Below are 18,864 nucleotides of genomic sequence, written 5' to 3'. Positions count from 1 at the left end.
CCGGCTCTTCTTTGAATTTTACCACCTGCTGAATTACTCACGCCCCAAGGAGGGTGATGACCGGCCGTTCTTCTGGATGTTTGAGAATGTTGTAGCCATGAAGGTTGGCGACAAGAGGGACATCTCGCGGTTCCTGGAGGTGAGGGAATCTGGGGACCTGATTGTCACAGTCAGCCTGGGCAGGGAAAGCCCTGCTGACAGTGATGCTTGGTGGATTTTGGCAATGTTGAGAATGATTTTCCCATTCTTGGTCTGGCAAGATCCAAGAGAGGGCTTCGGTGGGTTCTCTTAGTACATGGGAAATATTTTTTTTGAGACAAAGTCTTGTTCTGTCTCCCAGGCTGAGGTACAGTGGCATGATCTGCAGCCTTGAACAGCTGGGCTCAGGCAATCCTCCTACCTCAGCCTCCTGAGTAGCTGGGACTACAGGGTCACACCACCATGTATTTTTGGTAGAGAGGGGGTCTTGGTATGTTGCCCAGCCTAGTCGTGAACTCCTGGGCTCAAGCGATCCGCCCACCTCCCAATATGTTAGGATTAGAGATTGAGCCACTATGCCCTGCCAGTACAAGGAAAATAGTTAATCTCATCCCAACTCTTTGAAGTCAGAAATGATGAAACCATCATCTGTTGTTAAGGACTCATGAGATTTGACTCAATTTTTTACTCTAGAGAGTTTTCTCTTTTTTTTTTTTTTTTTTTTTTTTGTTCGGGGACGGAGTTTCGCTCTTGTTACCCAGGCTGGAGTGCAATGGCGCGACCTCGGCTCACCGCAACCTCCGCCTCCTGGGTTCAGGCAATTCTCCTGCCTCAGCCTCCTGAGTAGCTGGGATTACAGGCACGTGCCACCATGCCCAGCTAATTTTTTGTATTTTTAGTAGAGATGGGGTTTCACCGTATTGACCAGGATGGTCTCGATCTCTTGACCTCGTGATCCACCCGCCTCGGCCTCCCAAAGTGCTGGGATTACAGGCTTGAGCCACCGTGCCCGGCCGAGTTTTCTCATTTTTGATATGAAAACTGCTTTAGATCAGGCACAGTGGCTCATGTGTGCAGTGCTAGCATTTTGGGAGGCTGAGGTTGGAGAATCACTTGAGCCCACTGTGTATCATATTTTGTAATATCTGGTGTGTCCCAGGGGATACTTTCTCAGAATCTGCAGGTTTCACCTTATCTCTTTACCCACCGTTAGCATAGTATGAGGGCATTTATCATGTCCTCTAGCCAGCCTCCTGATGGCAGTTGGTCTTTTCTCTGTCTTGGAGGATTCATGCCTCTTTCATAGTCAGGATATAGCCCTATCACCTGCAAAGTTCAAAGGTCAGACTTCGTTCCGATTGACACCAGAACTCTAATAATGGGCTTCTAACAGCAATCTTCCTTCTCCCTGCAGTGTAATCCAGTGATGATTGATGCCATCAAAGTTTCTGCTGCTCACAGGGCCCGATATTTTTGGGGCAACCTTCCTGGGATGAACAGGTAACAAGGGGCTCTGAGTGGGTCAGGTAACAGTCAAGTTAAATATGTGATATGTGATATCAGCTCTGACATTCACGCCTTTCGAGACAGAGCTGGCTCTGCTGAGAAATGGCTATACCCTGGGTTTCAGACCACCTGTGGTCTTATGGGTTGATCCCTGTTAAGATGTTCAGCAAGTCCCTGAGAATCTCTGTAGGAGTTCTACTCTTACCTGCTGCAAGCTGCCGACGGACCTGATCTTAAAAGTCCCAGGTGGCTGGGCGCGGTGGCTCACGCCTGTAATCCCAGCACTTTGGGAGGCCGAGACTGGAGGATCGCTTGAGCCCAGGAGTTCTAGACCAGCCTGGGCAACAAAGTGAGACCCCCGTCTCTATAAAAAGTTAAGAAAAATACAAGTCTCATGTGCTGTAGCCAGACTCTGTACCTCTTTCCTGCCAGGGATCTCTCAATACTTGAGCTTGTTGATGCTCCTGCCCTTCACCTCTCCTCCCCGTTGCCGTAGGGACAGCGTCTGGAAATGGAAGTAGATTGTTGTTAGCGGTGCCTTTCCTCCTGCCCCCAGAGATGAAGCGATCTTGGCCAGGCTCGTGTTGACCAACCAGGTGGCAGAGCTGCTATGAGAAACAATAGCCCGAAGACCATCTCCCTCAGATTCTCATCACCAGGAGCGTTTATCATATACTAAAGACAGTTCAGTCTTCAGACCCGCTGAAAGCCACAAAGCAGGCAGCTTTGTTGAGGATTATCTCCTCTATACGTGGTTTCAAGGAGAAGAACTTGCTAATTAAGATGTAAAATGCGATGGTAATGTGACATCCCAGACTTGCAAATGAGTTAAGCTTAAAACATTCTCCTGTAGAGTTAGGTGTGGAGAAGCAATAACCTTCTGCCACTTAGTGAAGTGTGGACAGAGGTGAGGGTCCTGGGGTAGCCTGGAGGATTTTTGTTGGCCACCTTGCCCGTGTACTTGGCTAAGCAGCCAGTCTTAGGGTACAATGCCAGTGTCTGGAATTAAATGGGTTAATTCCTTCAACATTTGAGCACCCAGTCTGTCAGGCACTGTCACACTGTTGCCATTTTTGAGGTTAAACACATCATGTCTATCTTGGCTTTCATGATAGGGAGATGCTTATTGGGGAGGGGAGAGAAGACAGTGATTTGGGGTTTATTGCTGGTGGATGGGCATTGCATGGTTGATGGGAGGGCTTCTCATTCTAGCCAGAGACTTCAGTGAAGGAATGGAGCCATGCAGTTACTAGAGTGCTCCAGATGGAAGGAAGAGGGTCTGGGATGATGGGAAACATCCCCAGACCAGCTCAGAGCACACTAGGTGGTGTGGCTGGGAAAGAAGGGCCGAGTATCATGGGCCTTAATGTGCTATCGCTGAAATCGCTTTGGCATGGGAAGTTACAGACGAGATGAACTGTGTCCTACATTCATGACAGTTTCTGGGTGGATTACAGACAACAGCAGGATGTAGGCAGGAGTGGGGATACGTGAGGTGACTAGACGGCTCAAAGAAGGAGAGATGACTGATGATGATGTGGTGCCCCAGGAGGTGCCATCCCCAGAGAACACAATGTGAGTGGTGGCCTCCAGGGTTTGCAGCACAGCATTCCTGTGACTTAGCAATGAGGGGTCAGATTCAGGGTATTTGGAGGGTAGGACATTTGCTGAGGCATTGAATGTGTAGGCTAGGAGGTGGAAGGATCAGTGAGACCTGATGCAGATCTGATGCTGTGACTAAGTTCTGCAGGCTTATAGGATGGGTGTGTCAAGCATCATATAGGGGACAGACCCAAGTCACCTGGCTTGTTTAGATCTTAATCCTACAATCAGCACAACGTGGAGCTGTGCAGCGCCCTTTTCTTCTGGTCTCTCAGCTCCCTTGGGTCCATGGCGGTGGTAGGAGTGGTGATAGAGGTGGCATTTGAAGCCTGGCAGGTAAGGTCAAGGAAATGTATCAGTCTAGGGACATGTTTTGTGATTTCCCCAGCCCCTCTGTGGGCATGGTTCCCGTTCTCATGTCTGAATTTTTTGGCCTTGACATCCCTAACATGGGTCACTGTGGTCGTCCTGAATTCTGTACTCTTGCTGTGGTTTCTGTTCTGGAGCTGCTTGGCTACTTTCAGTTCTATCCCTTGCCCTTCTTAGTCATCTGTTTGCCTCTCTGCATTTGCAAAATAGTTTTCAAGGGTGAAAGTTAAAAGGGTGCTTGGTCCTTTTGTCAACCAGCCCCTGTCCATTGTAATGAAAATGCCATCCATTGCTTTTTTCTGTTTTCGTTTTTGCGTTAAGATACTGGGTCTGTCTCCCAGGCTGGAGAGCAGAGTTGTAATCATAACTCACTGCAGCCTCTAACTCCTAGGCTTAAGCGATCCTCCTGCCTTGAACTCCCAAAGTGCTGGGATTATTGGTAGGAACTGCTGCAGCCGGTTGCCATTAACTTTTAAAGCCTCCTGAGGCAGCATCCCCAGCAGTGAGCCACCAAACTTGAGGGTGTGATGTAGTGATTGTATCAGGTAGACCCATAAAAATCTAAACCAAATCACTTTAAAATAGATGGAAGCTCAAAGGGGTAGTGTGACTTGCTCAAGCTCACTCAGACAGTGAGCAGGGGAGCGAGGACCTGAGGTTTCTCCTGTCCCACCCCTGTGTAGTGGTCTTGCTCAATGGGAACCTGACTTTGAAGTCCTGGCAGAGGACATTACCTCCTGGATGCTGGGCTGCCCCTCTTGGGGCTAGCCCATTCCTGGCTTTGGCACACATGCTTGTGCTCATGCCAGAATCAGTTTCATCATTTAATGTAGCAAGTTCACTGCCAGGGTACATCTCTGCAACACAGGCCCTCACTCCTACCTTGTGCCTAGCAGAGGTCCCTCTACAGCTAGCAAAAAGTAATGGGTTTTGGCTGTTCCCAGGCCCGTGATAGCATCAAAGAATGATAAACTCGAGCTGCAGGACTGCTTGGAATACAATAGGATAGCCAAGGTAAGATGAGCTGTGGCCCTCTGGAAACATGCACTTTGTGTCCTCCAAGTGGGGATGAACTTGGTGTCTGATTGGTCCCTACTCCTCCCCCCACGTGACTTCCTGGTGTTGGGCTTCTTTCTCCCACACGATTGTTCTGTCCCATCCTCAAATACAGAGACCAGGAGACATTCCTGATAAGTAATCACTATGAGAAAAGGCAAGGAGTCTTTCTAATTTTAACACTGGATACATAAAGACACAGAATTTCAGCTGGCCCTCCCAGGGAGAAAGGAATAATTAATCCTTTTGCCAAAAAACTAATTTTATGAAGACCTCCATAAACCTATATCTTCATGTTTGCATAAAGCAAAGATCCATTTACCTAAACTCCGGTTGGGCATTCTCTGTATCTTAATCTTGCTTGATCAGGAACTCTGGTATCCTCTTGGTCCCCCATGTGATCTCATTCATGGTCACTTTTTTTATCTCATTTTTTCTGAGGCTGGTCCTTCCTGTTAACTTCTTGCCATTTGTGGGAAGCACAAAATGTTCTTGTTCCTTGAACTCTGCTTTTCACTCTCAGCCCTGCCACTCCTGCCACGCCTGCGCTCTCCCCTCCATCTTTCCCAGGCACTTTTCTCGCCCAGCCCTGCCACTCCTGCCGCGCCTGCGCTCTCCCCTCCATCTTTCCCAGGCACTTTTCTCTCCCAGCCCTGCCACTCTTCTGCCGCGCCTGTGCTCTCCCCTCCATCTTTCCCAGGCACTTTTCTCTCCCAGCCCTGCCACTCCTCTGCTGCGCCTGCGCTCTCCCCTCCATCTTTCCCAGGCACTTTTCTCTCCCAGCCCTGCCACTCCTCTGCCGCGCCTGCGCGCTTCCGTCCATACCAGGTACTTTTGAGCCTTGACTCTACCCAGATCCCTTCATTCTGCGCTCACTCCATGATGTCGTTTTGTTCTCCAGTTAAAGAAAGTACAGACAATAACCACCAAGTCGAACTCAATCAAACAGGGGAAAAACCAACTTTTCCCTGTTGTCATGAATGGCAAAGAAGATGTTTTGTGGTGCACTGAGCTCGAAAGGTGAGCAAGGCTGCACTTGGCGAGGGAAACCGTGCAGATAGAAACAGAAACGGGCAGACATGGGCAGGTGTTTATCTTAACTCTGGATGGTCTCACTGCCCTTCAGTGTTAGCGGCGCTAGAAGTAGTAATACCTTGTCATAGTTCGCCCTTATTGCCTGACAAAAATAGAGGAGGGGGTGTGGTGGTGGTGAGGAATCTGAGATAGGAGGTCATTAGGCTGCAGCATCTGTCTTTTGGCTGCACTGCCCTGACATCTGCCTGTCCCAACACGCTGGGACACTAGGATGCATGAGAAGCCAGTGAAAGAAAAAAAGAAGCCAGTGAAAGAAAACCCCACAGACATGCCATTCTTGAAGACTTTGCTCATTCTATAAATGATTCCTTCTTAGCCCTAGTTTGTCCTCTCCTTCCCTTTCTTTGGCTAAGTTTGTCTATTTGATGCAAATAACCCTCTCTTGGATTTCAGGCCTGTTCTGTCCTTTTTCTTTCCCTCCTCTGTTTGTTCCTTTTGCTTATACTGTTTTTAAAAAATCATTACTTGGTATAGTAATGTAATTAAGGCTCTGAACATTCCTCTTTACATCTATTCTGTATTTAGAAGGCTTTGATACAGATTATTTTCATTCCAGATATTTCACTTCTACAACTGGTTTAATTTCTTCTTTGACTTTTCTGAGTATAAAAGTAACTTCTGAACAGTATTTATGCTGTAGATTATTGTGTATAGACCCAAACCTAAAATGGTTGGTGCAGATGGCTGTCATTGTGTAGACGCTAAGGCAAAGCAAGATGCAGGCCTGAGGTATTACATACACCTTTGACATGCTTCTGAGCACCCACGCAGTCAGTGGCCTGTTGGGATGACTTGTTGGTATTGGATTGTATACCTGAGCAACACTGAGGTTCAGCCTCTGAAGCCTCCTTCCAGGCCTGGTAGAATCCTATCGAGGAAGCTTTCAGTATATTCGATGCCATCTGCCTGAAGTTGTCCAGCTTGCTCCTTCATTCAGCATTTGGGTCTGAAGAAGAAAGGAAAATTCTGATTGCCTGAGACTGTGACGATTGAAAATCTAGTCTGTTTTTGAGTGACCTTGTTCCTTACTAAGGAAATTGCTGAACTTCTCCCATCATAGGAGTTTGACGACATATTGCTGGCTGGCTGATTGGTATGCACACATTTATTCAAGGAAGGTCCTCTGAGCACCAACTCTGTGCTAACAGTATGGTGCTAGGCCTACACAAAATGGGGGATTTTTATTTATGAGCCATTTGTGAGCAAGTGTTCTGAGTTAAGGGCTCTGAATTTAGGTCCCAGGGACCTAACCGATGGGACTGAGGGATGGCGAGGGCAGAAAGAGTGGGACCTGGCTGGTTGAGGCGAGGGTTCCCCAGAGGCTGTCAGCATGTGAGGGGCACTTCTGACTCGCTGTCTTTTCACCCTGGTACCCTCAGGATCTTTGGCTTTCCTGTGCACTACACAGATGTTTCCAACATGGGCCGTGGCGCCCGCCAGAAGCTGCTGGGAAGGTCCTGGAGTGTGCCTGTCATCCGACACCTCTTCGCCCCTCTGAAGGACTACTTTGCATGCGAATAGTTCCAGCCAGGCCCCAAAGCCACTGGGTGTGTGGCAGAGCCAGGACCGAGGAGGTTGATTCCTGAAGGCATCCCCAGGCCCTGCTCTTCCTCAGCTCTGTGGGCCATACCATGTACCTCAGTTCCCTCCTCCTCAGTGGGGGCAGAGCCACCTGACTCTCTTACAGGGGGAGCCCAAGGTGCCGCCTCCTGGTGCACAATTCAGACCTGGCTGCTTGGAGCAGCCAAACACGGTGCTCATTTTTTCCTTCTCTTAAAACTTTAAAACTTGAAGTAGGTAGCAGCGTGGCTTTTTCTTTCCTTCCTGGGTCTACCACTCAGAGAAACAATGGCTGAGATACCAAAACCACAGTGCCGACAGCTCTCCAGTACTCAGGTTAATGCTGAAAAATCACCGAAGACAGTTATTGCAAGACTTTAATTTCTGAAAACTGGCTGCTACTCCGTTGCCAGATGTGTGCAGTTGTAGGCATGTAACTACAGGACATTTTTAAGGGTCCAGGATGGTTTTTTTCAGGGCAAGCAGAAGAGGAAATGTTGTATATGTCTTTTACCTGGCACGTTCCCCTTGCCTAAATACAAGGTGTGGAGTCTGCACGGGACCCATTAGAATATTTCCCATAATGATGATGATTTCAGCAGGGATGACATCATCATCACATTCAGGGCTATTTTTTCCCCCACAAACCCAAGGGCAGGGGCCACTGGCCGCTCTTAGCTGAATCCCTCCCAGTGACTGCAATAGAACCGTCTGGGGACCTCAGGAAGAGGTGTGCTGAGTTCTATAATATAAGCTGCCACATATTATGTAGACAACTACGGCTCCTCCACACCTCCCTCTTCCCTAGGAGAGGAGTGTGAAGGAAGGAGCTTAGATAAGACAAGACACTCCCTCAAACCCATCCCCTCTCCAAGAGACCTACCCTCCACTGGCACAGGTCCCCAGATTAGAAGTCTGCTACCTTCATTCCTCATCTTTTTACTAAACTCAGATGCAGTGACAGCAGTCAGGGACAGAAGCACACTTCTCACACCTTTCCCTCATCTAAGAGATGACAGGGAAAACGGCAATAAAAGCTCGGTTCTCCCTCTGGAGATTTTTAATTTTTTTTTTATTCCACGATAAGTCGTTTTTAGGGGGAATGGGAGTTCAGACAAGCTGCATTTCAGAAATGCTGTCGTAATGGTTTTTAACACCTTTTACTCTTCTTACTGGTGCTATTTTGTAGGATAAGGAACAACGTTGACAAGTTTTGTGGGGCTTTTATACACTTTTTTTAAAATCTCAAACTTCTATTTTTATGTTTAACGTTTTCATTAAAATTTTTTTGTAACTGGAGACACAACGTAACAAATATGGGGAAAAAACTGTGCCTTGTTTCAACAGTTTTTGCTAATTTTTAGGCTGGAAGATGACGGATACCGAGTTTACCTTATGTTTAATTAAAATCAGTATTTCTCTATAACTGTCTGATGTCCCTTTTCTTCTGCAGATCAGATGGATGGGGGATCTGCGGGAGGGCCTAGCTAACGTGTAAGGGTGGGGGCCAGTGCATCTGCATCTCCTGGAGAGCTTGTCAGGGTTGTGAGTGCTGGCCCAACCTCCAGAGTTGCTGACTCAAAGTTTAGGGTGGACCCTAGGAATTTTCAGTCACACAGTGGCACAATTACTGCTCACTGCAGCCTGGACCTCCCGGGCTCAAGTGATCCTCCTCTGTCAGCCTCCAAGTAGCTGGGACCACAGGTGTGCACCACCACACCCAGCCTGACCCTAGGAATTTGATGCTGTCTATCAAGGGACCACACCAGACTAGTGAATGGGCATCCAAGTCATGGTTCCCAACTGTGGCTCGAGTGGCTGAATTCGTTTAGAAGCACCATGTGTGGGACATCTGTTTCCGGACATACAGATCTTGGGGAACTGATCAAGGTGATAATCACACCTCAAGCAAAAGATCCTAATGATGATTCTTACAGTTCATCATGCTTCTGTGGAATTCTATACTTTATTCCACAGCTCCCAAGTTGTCATGTTGCAGGTCAACTACCTTCTGCAAGGGGATTAATTGGAAGTGGCCCTGGGGTCCCAGTCTACCCCATGTCTAGTGTGATTCTTAGTGTGCTCTCAACTGAAATCCTGGCCTTCAATGAGCACTCACAGTACCGGTTGCCCTTCTCAGCCTAACACTGCGACTCCAGTAATCCCAGGCAGGAGTCCCAAGCCCAGAGCCCATCAGGCTACTCATCTCCAGCCTTTGGTCAGGGAGAAGGGGGTTAATACTTGTTAGCTAGCATTTGTAGAGGGGATAGGGTGATGCATTTGGGGTTCATCCACTGAGCCCCAGTCAGACCTAGCACCTCTGAGCCTCTCAGGTCATGTGTGAGTTGGGCTATAATCATGGCCATCTCTTCAATAAGGTCAGGTTTCTAAGGAGCCTAGTCCAGGGTTTGGGGAGGGAAGAAGCTTCCAGAGTGGAAGGATGAACTTGTTAATACATCTTGGAGATCTTTCCATATTACATCCCTCCCAGTGGCTGTAGCATATATATATATTTTTTAACTGAGATGAAGTCTTGCTCTGTCACCAGGCTGGGGTGCAGTGGCGTGGTCTCAGCTCACTGCAACCTCCACCTCCCAGGTTTAGGCAATTCTCCTGCCTCGGCCTCCTGAGTACCTGGGACTACAGATGCCCACCACCAGACCCAGCTAATTTTTTTTTGAGATCTCACTTGCTCAGGCTGAAGTGCAGTGACACAATCTTGGCTCACTCAGCCTCCCAAGTAACTGGGATTACAGGCGCCTGCTACCGCGCCCAGCTAATTTTGTCTTTTTAGTGGAGATGGGGTTTCACCATCTTGGCCAGGCCGGTGTTGAACTCCTGACCTCGTGATCTACCTGCCTTGGCCTTCCAAAGTGCTGGGATTACAGGCGTGAGCCACTGCACCCAGCCAGGATGAATGTGTTATTAGGTGCTTCAGGATTAGAACAGCCCACGTGCTAGTTGCCATGGTGAGATAGCTGGCAATTAGCAAGCTAGGCCAACACAACCTCTTCACATTTCCCCAGGTGTTGAGACCCCGGGGACCTGGGCCACCCAATTAAGCCATCTTGTATACAGTGCAGTACCGAATGCCAGGACAGGATGAAGCCAAATAAACAGCCCCAGCCTCAAAACCCCAAGAGAGATGGACGAGCCCTCCAGGTGAGGGGGCCTCGGTGTTCTGGCCTGCTTGTGGGGTGGGAGTCCTTAGAGGGGGTATGGGGTAATTTTTGTGTTTTCTCAGGTTAGGCTGAGATCTGAGTGATGATCCTATGTTCTGAGGCCAGGGGAGAATGCAGTGAACGCTCTGATCTGGGGAAAGAGGCTGGAGCGTAGGCCTTTGCTGAAACAGTCTGTGTTTGCTTGGATTTGTGTCTGGGGTTTGGCATGTTACCGTGTCACTTGGAGCAAGCAAACGACTTAACCTCTTGGGGTTCTTCATCTCTCATCTAAAAGATGCCAGCCTGGTCAACATGGGGAAACCCCATGTCTACCAAAAAAGACAAAAATTAGCCAGGCGTGGTGGCACGTATCTGTAGTCTCAGCTACTCAGTGGGGCTGAGGTGGGAGAATCGCTCGAACTTGGGAAATGGAGGTTGCTGTGAGCTGAGATCGCACCATTGCACTCCAGCTTGGGTGACGAAGGAGACCCTGCCTCAAAAAAAAAAAAAAAGGTGGAAATAATAAATCCTACCTACTTCATAAGGTTACTGAAGTTCAAAGGCAATAGGGAAAGTTCTTTGCCTTACACCTGGCAGGCAATAAAGTCTACAAAGAGACATTTTTGTAAAAATGAGACTCATTAATGTGATGCTGATGACAATGAAGACAGGATGCAGGTAGCGATAATAACATCCAATGCTTATCAGTAATAATAGCCTTGGGCCAGGCACAGTGCCTCACCCCTGTAATCCCAGGACTTTGGGAGGCTGAGGTAGACAGATCACTTGAGTTCAGGATTTGAGACCAGCCTGGGTAGCATGGGGTGTGAAACCACCTCTCTACAAAAAAATTTAAAAATTAGCGAGGTATGGTGGTGCACCCCTGTGGTCCCAGCTACTCGGGAAGCTGAGGTGGGAGGATGACTTGACCTCAGGAGGTAGAGGTTGCAGTGAGCCGAGGTTGCGCCACTGCACTCCAGCCTGGGCAACAGTGAGACCCTACCTCAAATAATAATAACAAACCTTTTTAAAAAGGTAGGGTAATATTTCCCCAGATGTTGTCAGCAGGCAGACGGACTGGTGTCAATGGTAGCAACAGTGGCATCGGGTGTGGAACTTGTGCCTTTCCCCGCCCCCCACATCCTGTGGGGATCCCAATGCTACTTGCTAGGGTTGCCATCTTGTCTTTACTTCCCTACCAATTTGTGATTTTGGCGGTGCTCCATAGACTCCTTGTGCCTCAGTTTACCCAAGTATAAAATAGGGACAATATCAACCTCACGGAGCTGATGTGTGGATCAAATAATTCAGTGTATATGAGGCCCATGGAAGAAGTTGGTGGGGACTGAATGTTGAGTAAATGACAGGGACAAATGACCCCCAAAATGCTTTCTTATTACTGTTAGAGAATTCTGGCAACCCTGTGAGGCCTGATTACCATGATTATGAGTAAAAGAACTGATTCCAAAGAGGTCTCATCACATACCCAAGGTCATCCAGCATCTGTAGCAAAAGGAATTGCGCATTGGAATCTGCTCTAGGAAGCCGGTCTCCTTTTTCTCCTTGGTCTCACCTGCATCTTTGTTGTTCTTGTTTGTGTGTTGTTTTTTGTTTTGCTGGAGCTGGAAAGTACCTGCCGACCTTTGCAGTGTTCAATTTGCCTTCCTTCCTACCTTCCTTCCCTTCCTCCTTTTATTTTTTTTATTTTTTTTATTTTGACACGGAGTTTTGCTCTTGTTGCCCAGGCTGGAGTGCAGAGGCGCAATTCAGCTCACTGCAACCTCCGCCTCTTGGGTTCAAGCGATTCTCCTGCTTCAGCCTCCCAAGTAGCTGGGATTACAGGCACGTGCTACCACACCCGGCTAATTTTTATATTTTTTTAGTAGAGACGGGTCTCTCCACGTTGGTCAGGCTGGCCTCGAACTCCTGACCTAAGGCTCCCAAAGTGCTGGGATTACAGGCGTGAAGCACCGCGCCCGGCCCAGAAAGTTGACTTCTAAGCCTTTCCCCAAAGTGTCTATCAAGTATTTATTATTCAATAACCTATTCTTACAGAAATTCATTGTAAGGCTGGGTGCGGTGGCTAACGCCTGTATTCCCAGCGTTTTGGGAGGCCAAGGCAGGAGGATCTCTTGAGGTCAAGAGTTCGAGACCACTCTGGGCAACACAGCAAGACCTCCATCTGTCTCTAAAAAAAAAAAAAAATTCATTGTGAAAGCAATTGTTTTTTGGCTACTGCGGTGGGGATTTTGTAACTGGACAAGTACACCGGACCGAGGCGGGACCTCATTGGCTGCGGCCGACCACGTGCCACAGTCGCCCGGGCGGTCGGGGCCCCGCCCCTCGGCTCCTCTTCTGTCGATCAGGGGCTGAGCTCCGCCTTCGGCGCGCGGCTGGGTGCCTCTCTATAAAAGGAGCCGGCGGGCGATGACGAGCCTTTACGTCGGCGCGTAAGGGGGGGTGCGTGTGAGGTCATCGCGCGGGCGAGCGGGCGGGGTCTGGCGGTTTGAACGAGAAGAAGACGGAACCGGAGCCGGGTGCGGGCAGTGGAAGCGGTTCCGCCGAGAGCCGGTGAGCCGGCCAGCGGGCCCAGGGAGGGGCGGCTGTGGGGGCAGTCGCGTGGGCCAAGGCCGGGCGTGCGCGGGCAGGCCCTGCGGGCGGCGCCGGGGCCGCTCCACACGGCGGTGCGGTTCGAGCCGGGTGGGGGAAGGGCGGGGCCGTGACCCGGCGCGCGCGGGCTGGGCCGGGGGGCGCGCGCTCCGCTCTGCCGCGGGGGGGGCGGGGTATCGGGCCGGAAGTGGCGGCTGCTGCTCCGCGGTATGGGGGCTTCTGGGCCGCCGCTGAGGTGTGGACCCTGCGCTAACCCGGCCGGAGGTCCCAGGGTTGTTGGGCCCCGGGAGGGTGTGGGCGAGGTGGGCCGTGCTGGGAGCTCTGGGGACCCACTTTGTAGGAGGCCATGTCGCCTGAGGGCCGAGAGATCCGGTTGTGGATTGAGACCTGGGTTGGGTTCCGTGCTGTGTGACCTTGGACAGGTGCTGTAACCGCTCTGGACCTCAGCTTCCTCATCTGTAAAACGGGGACAATAATAGTAGCTACATTAAAGTCTTAGCGCGGTGCATGGCAGAAAGTAAGCCAATTCTTGGACTCCCTCCTTTCATCAGTGTGTTTATCGAGCGCCCACTAGGTGTTGAGCACCGTGCTAACCGCGGGCTGTTCGCCCGGGAGCAAAGATTTGCTCTCTGGGAATCCACGTTGTGATGAGCAGGACGACAGTATAACAGGATGGTATCAGCAGTGCTAGTCCAACCCCTGCTTCACAGCTGCCTTCGGATGCTGCAGGGCAGAGCTTGACCTCCGCCCCATTTTGGGGATGAGGATCCTGAGACCCATTGAGGGGAGGTTATGCTAGGCGGGGCATCCACTTCTTTGATGGCACGTCTCTAACAGTAGTAACGATAATAGCAGCTCTTTGTTAGTTGGATACTTGTGTGTCAGGCACTGTGTTAAGTGCTGCATGTGGCATTGTATCTTTTTAACACACACACTGTCTTTTAAGAGAGATTATGTTCAGGCCGGGCGCGGTGGCTCAAGCCTGTAATCCCAGCACTTTGGGAGGCCGAGGCGGGTGGATCACGAGGTCAAGAGATCGAGACCATCCTGGTCAACATGGTGAAACCCCGTCTCTACTAAAAATACAAAAAATTAGCTGGGCATGGTGGCGCGTGCCTGTAATCCCAGCTACTCAGGAGGCTGAGGCAGGAGAATTGCCTGAACCCAGGAGATGGAGGTTGCGGTGAGCCGAGATCGCGCCATTGCACTCCAGCCTGGGTAACAAGAGCGAAACTCCGTCCCAAAAAAAAAAAAAAGAGAGAGATTATGTTCTTTTGTTTTTTTTTGGGAACGGAGTTTCATTCTGTTGCCCAGGTGTTCAGTGGCGCGACCTCGGCTCACTGCAATCTCTGCCTCCCGGGTTCAAGCGATTCTCGTGCCTCAGCCTCCCTAGTAGTTGGGACTGTGGGCGCACACCACCACGCCCTGCTAATTTTCGCCATGTTGGCCAGCCTGTTCTCAAACTCCTGACCTCTAGTGATCCACCTGTCTCAGCCTCCAAAGTGCTGGGATTACAGGCGTAAGCCACCAGGCCCGGCCTCTTAACCTCTTTATTACACTTTATCCCTGAGGTCCAGAGCTACAGGTTCAGATGTGCCCTTTGTGGTGGTGTGTCAAAGTGCCTAGCACAGTTTTAGGCACATAGGGAAGCTTGGCATGTGATGTGCCTTTTGTTAAGTGTTTCATGTAGATTCTCATTGAACCCTCACCACCACTTTGTGCAGAAGGTCCTGTTTTACCCATTTTACAGGATGAACCATTTGCGATTCAGGAAGATAAAGTGACTTACCCAGGATCACATAGCTCCTTTCTGGTGACACCTTCCTCCCCCTCTTTACATAGGGCTCAATATGGTGCCTTGAAAGTAATGAGTGCTTTTCAGCCAGCAATGAATTAGTATAGGTTTGGGAGCTTGCTTGGAGAGCTGCTTAAGGAAGAGAGATTCTTGTGTGGGTTTGAGGGAGCTTTTTCATGGTGGTGGACCCTGGATCAGGAAGTCTTGTAAGGGTGAGATTCGTGTGGTAGTCATGGGTCTCCTATTGCTGCCAATGATGGCGTTGTGAAGGAAGGTGAGCCGAAGCTGGAGGTCTGAGAACCAGGCTCTGTTTATACTGTTAGAAGGAGCCAATTAATTGGTTGAGTGGGTGGATGTTTATTGCACATCCGCAGGGTGCCTAATCCATGTATTTAGTGGCTGCAACGTTTGTGGAGCACGTGGGACCCGGTATTAATGTACTGCTAATGAAAGTTTTAAGTTATGATGATGAAAGGCCATTAACATTTTCTGAGCTGGGGTGTGGTCAGGAGACACACATGGCTTTACCAGCTGCTTAGATTTTATGGCAGTATGGTGCACACAATACAGTATATATAGGAATGTTGCCATAATAGATTACAAGTGTTCAGCTGGGACCGTGTGTTTTTTGTTTGAATGTCTCCGCTTGGTACCTGATTTTGCACACAGTATTTTGTTCATTCAGGGATTTTAAACGGGGGAGACGCTTGCTCTGATTTGTGATTCAGAAAATTCTCTCTGGTTTGCTGTGTAAGAACAGATTGACACAGACAAATTTGAGGACTATTGCAGTGCATGTCCATGCAAGATGGTGCTGGCAGGTCTTGGGCACACTGTTTTCGGCACTGGATACAGGAGGATGAGTGAGACACGGTCCCTGCCCTATGCTACCTTGTTTGTTTAGTACCTTTTTTTTTTTTTTTTTTTGAGATGGAGTCTCGCTCTGTAGCCCAGGCTGGAGTGCAGTGGTGCGATCTTGGTTCACTGCAGTCTCCGCCTCCTGGGTCCTGGTTCAAGCAGTTCTCCTACCTCAGGCTCCCAAGTAGCTGGGATTACAGACACGAGCCGCCATGCCCAGCAAATTTTTTTTTTTTTTTTTTTTTTAGTGGTTTTTTTTATGGTGGGGCTGCCCCAAAGGGCAGACAGGTTTATTGGGCAGCAGCCGGGAAAATCAGCGGTTGGACTTGGCCACACACTCCAGCTCGTCCTTTTTCTTGATGGCATAGGAGTTGGAGGAGCCCAATTTTTGTGTTTTTTAGTAGAGACAGGGTTTCACCATGTTGGCCAATCTGGTCTTGAACTCTTGACCTCGTGATCCGTCTGCCTCAGCCTCCCAAAGTGCTGGGATTACAGGGATGAGCCACCGTGCCCAGCCTGTTTAATACCTCTTAAATTTGATGCCATGCTAGATATTTTATGTACCTTATCTAATATAAACCCTTCTATGACCCTTTTCAGATAGGTGGCTTTAACTTGTAACTGAGGCACATTGAGTTTAAGTAGCCTGCCTAAGATTGCACGATTAATGAATGACTGCCTCATATTCAAACCCATGTCCTCCTGGCTTGAAATCCTCAGCTCTTTGTATTGAGTGGATTGCCTCCTGGCCCAAATCTGATTCCAGAATGGTTCAGAAATAACGAGATAATGACAATTCAGTGTGGTAATTCCTATCATAAAGGTTTGAATGAATTGCTCTGGAAACACAGGGATTAATTTCCCAGTGGAATCAGTAACTAAATTGTGTTGGTGTCTTGCATAACATGGTTTTATCAGCTGATTTGGGGAGTGTAAGAGTGTTGATGATTTGCTTTCTGATAAGTTTATATAGATATATTTTTCTCTCCTTGACACTGTTTTGCCAACCTGAATACAACCTGCATCCTCTTGCATCCCCCAGGCCCCTCACAACGTCTGTGTGCAAGAGATGCTGTGAAGGGCCTGGGGGATGTGAGGGGATGCAGAACTGGCTAGTCATTGATCTTTACAGACCTCAGGCACCCCATGAAAAGGGGATCTGCCTCTTCTGGCTGTCATGTTCTGTAGCTTGGTGACGCAGGAGATTTGCAGCAGCTTAATGCAGGAGATGGGTGTGGAAAGACCAACTCTATACTAGTCACCAGGTGGAGGGAACCAAGTGCCAGAAGAGATCAAAGGGCTGGGATCTCAGGATTGTTCCAGATTGCTCTGCATCCTTCCCCTGCCCCTCCCCACTGGTGCAGTTGCTGTCTCATGAAATGAAGAAAATTTTAAGTGTCAAGGTCACTATGACATCTCTCTGGTATTTTTTTTTTTTTGAGACGGAGTTTCACTCATGTCACCCAGGCTGGAGTGCAATGGCGCGATCTCCGCTCACCGCAACCTCCGCCTCCTGGGTTCAGGCAATTCTCCTGCCTCAGCCTCCTGAGTAGCTGGGATTACAGGCACGTACCACCATGCCCAGCTAATTTTTTGTATTTTTAGTAGAGACGGGGTTTCACCATGTTGACCAGGATGGTCTTGATCTCTTGACCTCGTGATCCACCCTGCTCGGCCTCCCAAAGTGCTGGGATTACAGGCTTGAGCCACCGCGCCCGGCCATCTCTCTGGTATTTTATAATGTGTCCTCATGGTGACTGCTCAGGGATTTGATTTAGATCTGGATTAGCCTGCCTTTATCTTCAGTCTTCCCTCCCTGCTGTCTGTTCTCTACCAGCAGTCAATGTGATCTTTTTCAAACTGTAATTAGAGCAAGATTCTATCCCACTTAACACCTAAAAGTGTCTGGGCGTGGTGGCTCATGCCTGTAATCCTAGCACCTTGGGAGGCTGAGGTGGAGGATTGCTTGAGCCTGGGCCACAAAGCAAGACTTGGTCTCTACAAAAAATTAAAAAATTATTTGGGCTTGGTGGCGAGCGTCTGTAGTCCAGCTATTTGGGAAGCTGAGTCGAGAGGATGGATTGAGCCTGGGAAGTCAGGGCTGTGGTGAGCTGTGATTGTGCCACTGCACTCCAGCCTGGGTGACAGAGTGAGACCCTGCCTTAGAACACAAAACAACTCAACAATGGATTTCTTAACAGAATAAAACCCTAACTCCTCCCCATAGTCTGCAGAGCCTGTTCACAGTCTGCCCTCTTGAATTCTGTTCCCACTTCAGGTTCTGCTCTCCCCTTTGCTCACTGGGCTGGAGCACCCTACCTCTGGAGCTTTCTGTGGCTGCTTTCTTCTGATCCTTAAGCTCAACTATCACCTCAAAGAGGCTTTCTCTGACTACATTCCCTAAACCTCATTGCATAAGTGGCTGGTGTGAAATGATGTTTTTGGTGTATTGGGTCAGTGTCAGACTTCGTACCACTAGGATGTGAACTCCCAGTGGACAGGCACCTTGTCTCTTGATTATCTGTTTCCTAGTCCCTAGAACAGTAACTAGCATGCGGTAGAACTAGTAAATACTTGTAGAATGAGTGAGGGTTGACTAAACTGGTGCTCATAGACAATAACACCCACATTTACTAGCATTTGAAAATTAGACTCATTGCTGCGTGTTTATTTTGAATTTGAAAGCCTAGCAGAAAAGGGAGGGAAGAGAATGGGGAGGCTGGGGCAGGGCAGGCTTGCCTGTCTACGCTGAGGGCCTCTCTTTTCCTCACCTGTAAAACGAGGGACATGAAGTGAACCATGCAGAGGGCCGTCAGGGTTTAACTACAAGGGTCTGTGAAGCATCTGGCATTTAGGCCCTCAGATCCCCTGCCATTCCCAGGTAGCTCTGTGGAGAATTAGCTACAGGGATTCTTCACTTGTAAGATCATTTGATAGTGCCTTTTTAGTATTTGGGTATTGAAAAGCTGATTACTTTTTCAATTATGAACGTATTTATAGTTTTTTTGTTTTGTTTTGGGAGCTCGCGGGCTGGGAGATGGAGGGTCTCACTGTGTTGCCCAGGCTGCAGTGCAGTGGTGTGAACATGGATGGCTCACTTCAGCCTCAATCTCTTGGACTCAGGTGATCCTCCCACCTCAGCATCCCAAAGTACTGGGATTACAGGCATGTGTCAGTATGGCTGGCCTAGATACAGTCTTTAAGGAAAAATTGGGAAATAGTGAAAACTGCAAATAGGAATTAATAAAAATCCATTGTCTGAAGAAAATTTTG

The 18,864-nt window shown here is 49.0% G+C and overlaps 2 protein-coding genes across 4 annotated transcripts in view; both read left to right on the top strand.

Moving 5' to 3' along the window:
* On the top strand, positions 1 to 8,590 carry LOC116562830 (DNA (cytosine-5)-methyltransferase 3B-like). The gene is made up of 5 exons (XM_032295258.1): positions 1 to 139; positions 1,394 to 1,479; positions 4,401 to 4,470; positions 5,414 to 5,532; positions 6,987 to 8,590. Exons 1-5 carry the CDS (start codon positions 77 to 79, stop codon positions 7,126 to 7,128), a joined length of 480 nt encoding a protein of 159 aa, XP_032151149.1. The 5' UTR covers positions 1 to 76; the 3' UTR covers positions 7,129 to 8,590.
* Positions 8,591 to 12,769: 4,179 nt separating this feature from the next.
* The window catches only part of MAPRE1 (microtubule associated protein RP/EB family member 1), a 33,033-nt gene continuing 26,938 nt past the window's right edge, over positions 12,770 to 18,864 (top strand). Inside the window, exon 1 of one of the 3 annotated variants that reach the window (XM_032295254.1) lies at positions 12,770 to 12,899. The gene's annotated coding sequence lies outside the window, so the exon portion shown is untranslated. Of the gene's footprint in view, positions 12,900 to 13,135; positions 13,174 to 18,864 lie in introns of those variants that run through there. The other 2 variants (XM_032295255.1, XM_032295256.1) reach the window with 2 other exon arrangements.

Source organism: Sapajus apella, unplaced genomic scaffold, assembly GCF_009761245.1.
Source record: "Sapajus apella isolate SASKATOON/1434 unplaced genomic scaffold, GSC_monkey_1.0 scaffold33, whole genome shotgun sequence".
Lineage (NCBI taxonomy): Eukaryota > Metazoa > Chordata > Mammalia > Primates > Cebidae > Sapajus > Sapajus apella.
This window is presented reverse-complemented; position numbering and strand designations above follow the sequence as displayed.

What these genes read in the sequence shown, in the direction of transcription:
- LOC116562830 (XM_032295258.1), top strand. Translation starts at nt 77, where the DNA reads ATGTTTGAGAATGTTGTAGCCATGAAGGTTGGCGACAAGAGGGACATC. An exon ending in AACCTTCCTGGGATGAACAG is followed by an intron (nt 1,480 to 4,400) that starts GTAACAAGGGGC and finishes GGCTGTTCCCAG; the next exon opens with GCCCGTGATAGCATCAAAGA. An exon ending in AATACAATAGGATAGCCAAG is followed by an intron (nt 4,471 to 5,413) that starts GTAAGATGAGCT and finishes TTTGTTCTCCAG; the next exon opens with TTAAAGAAAGTACAGACAAT.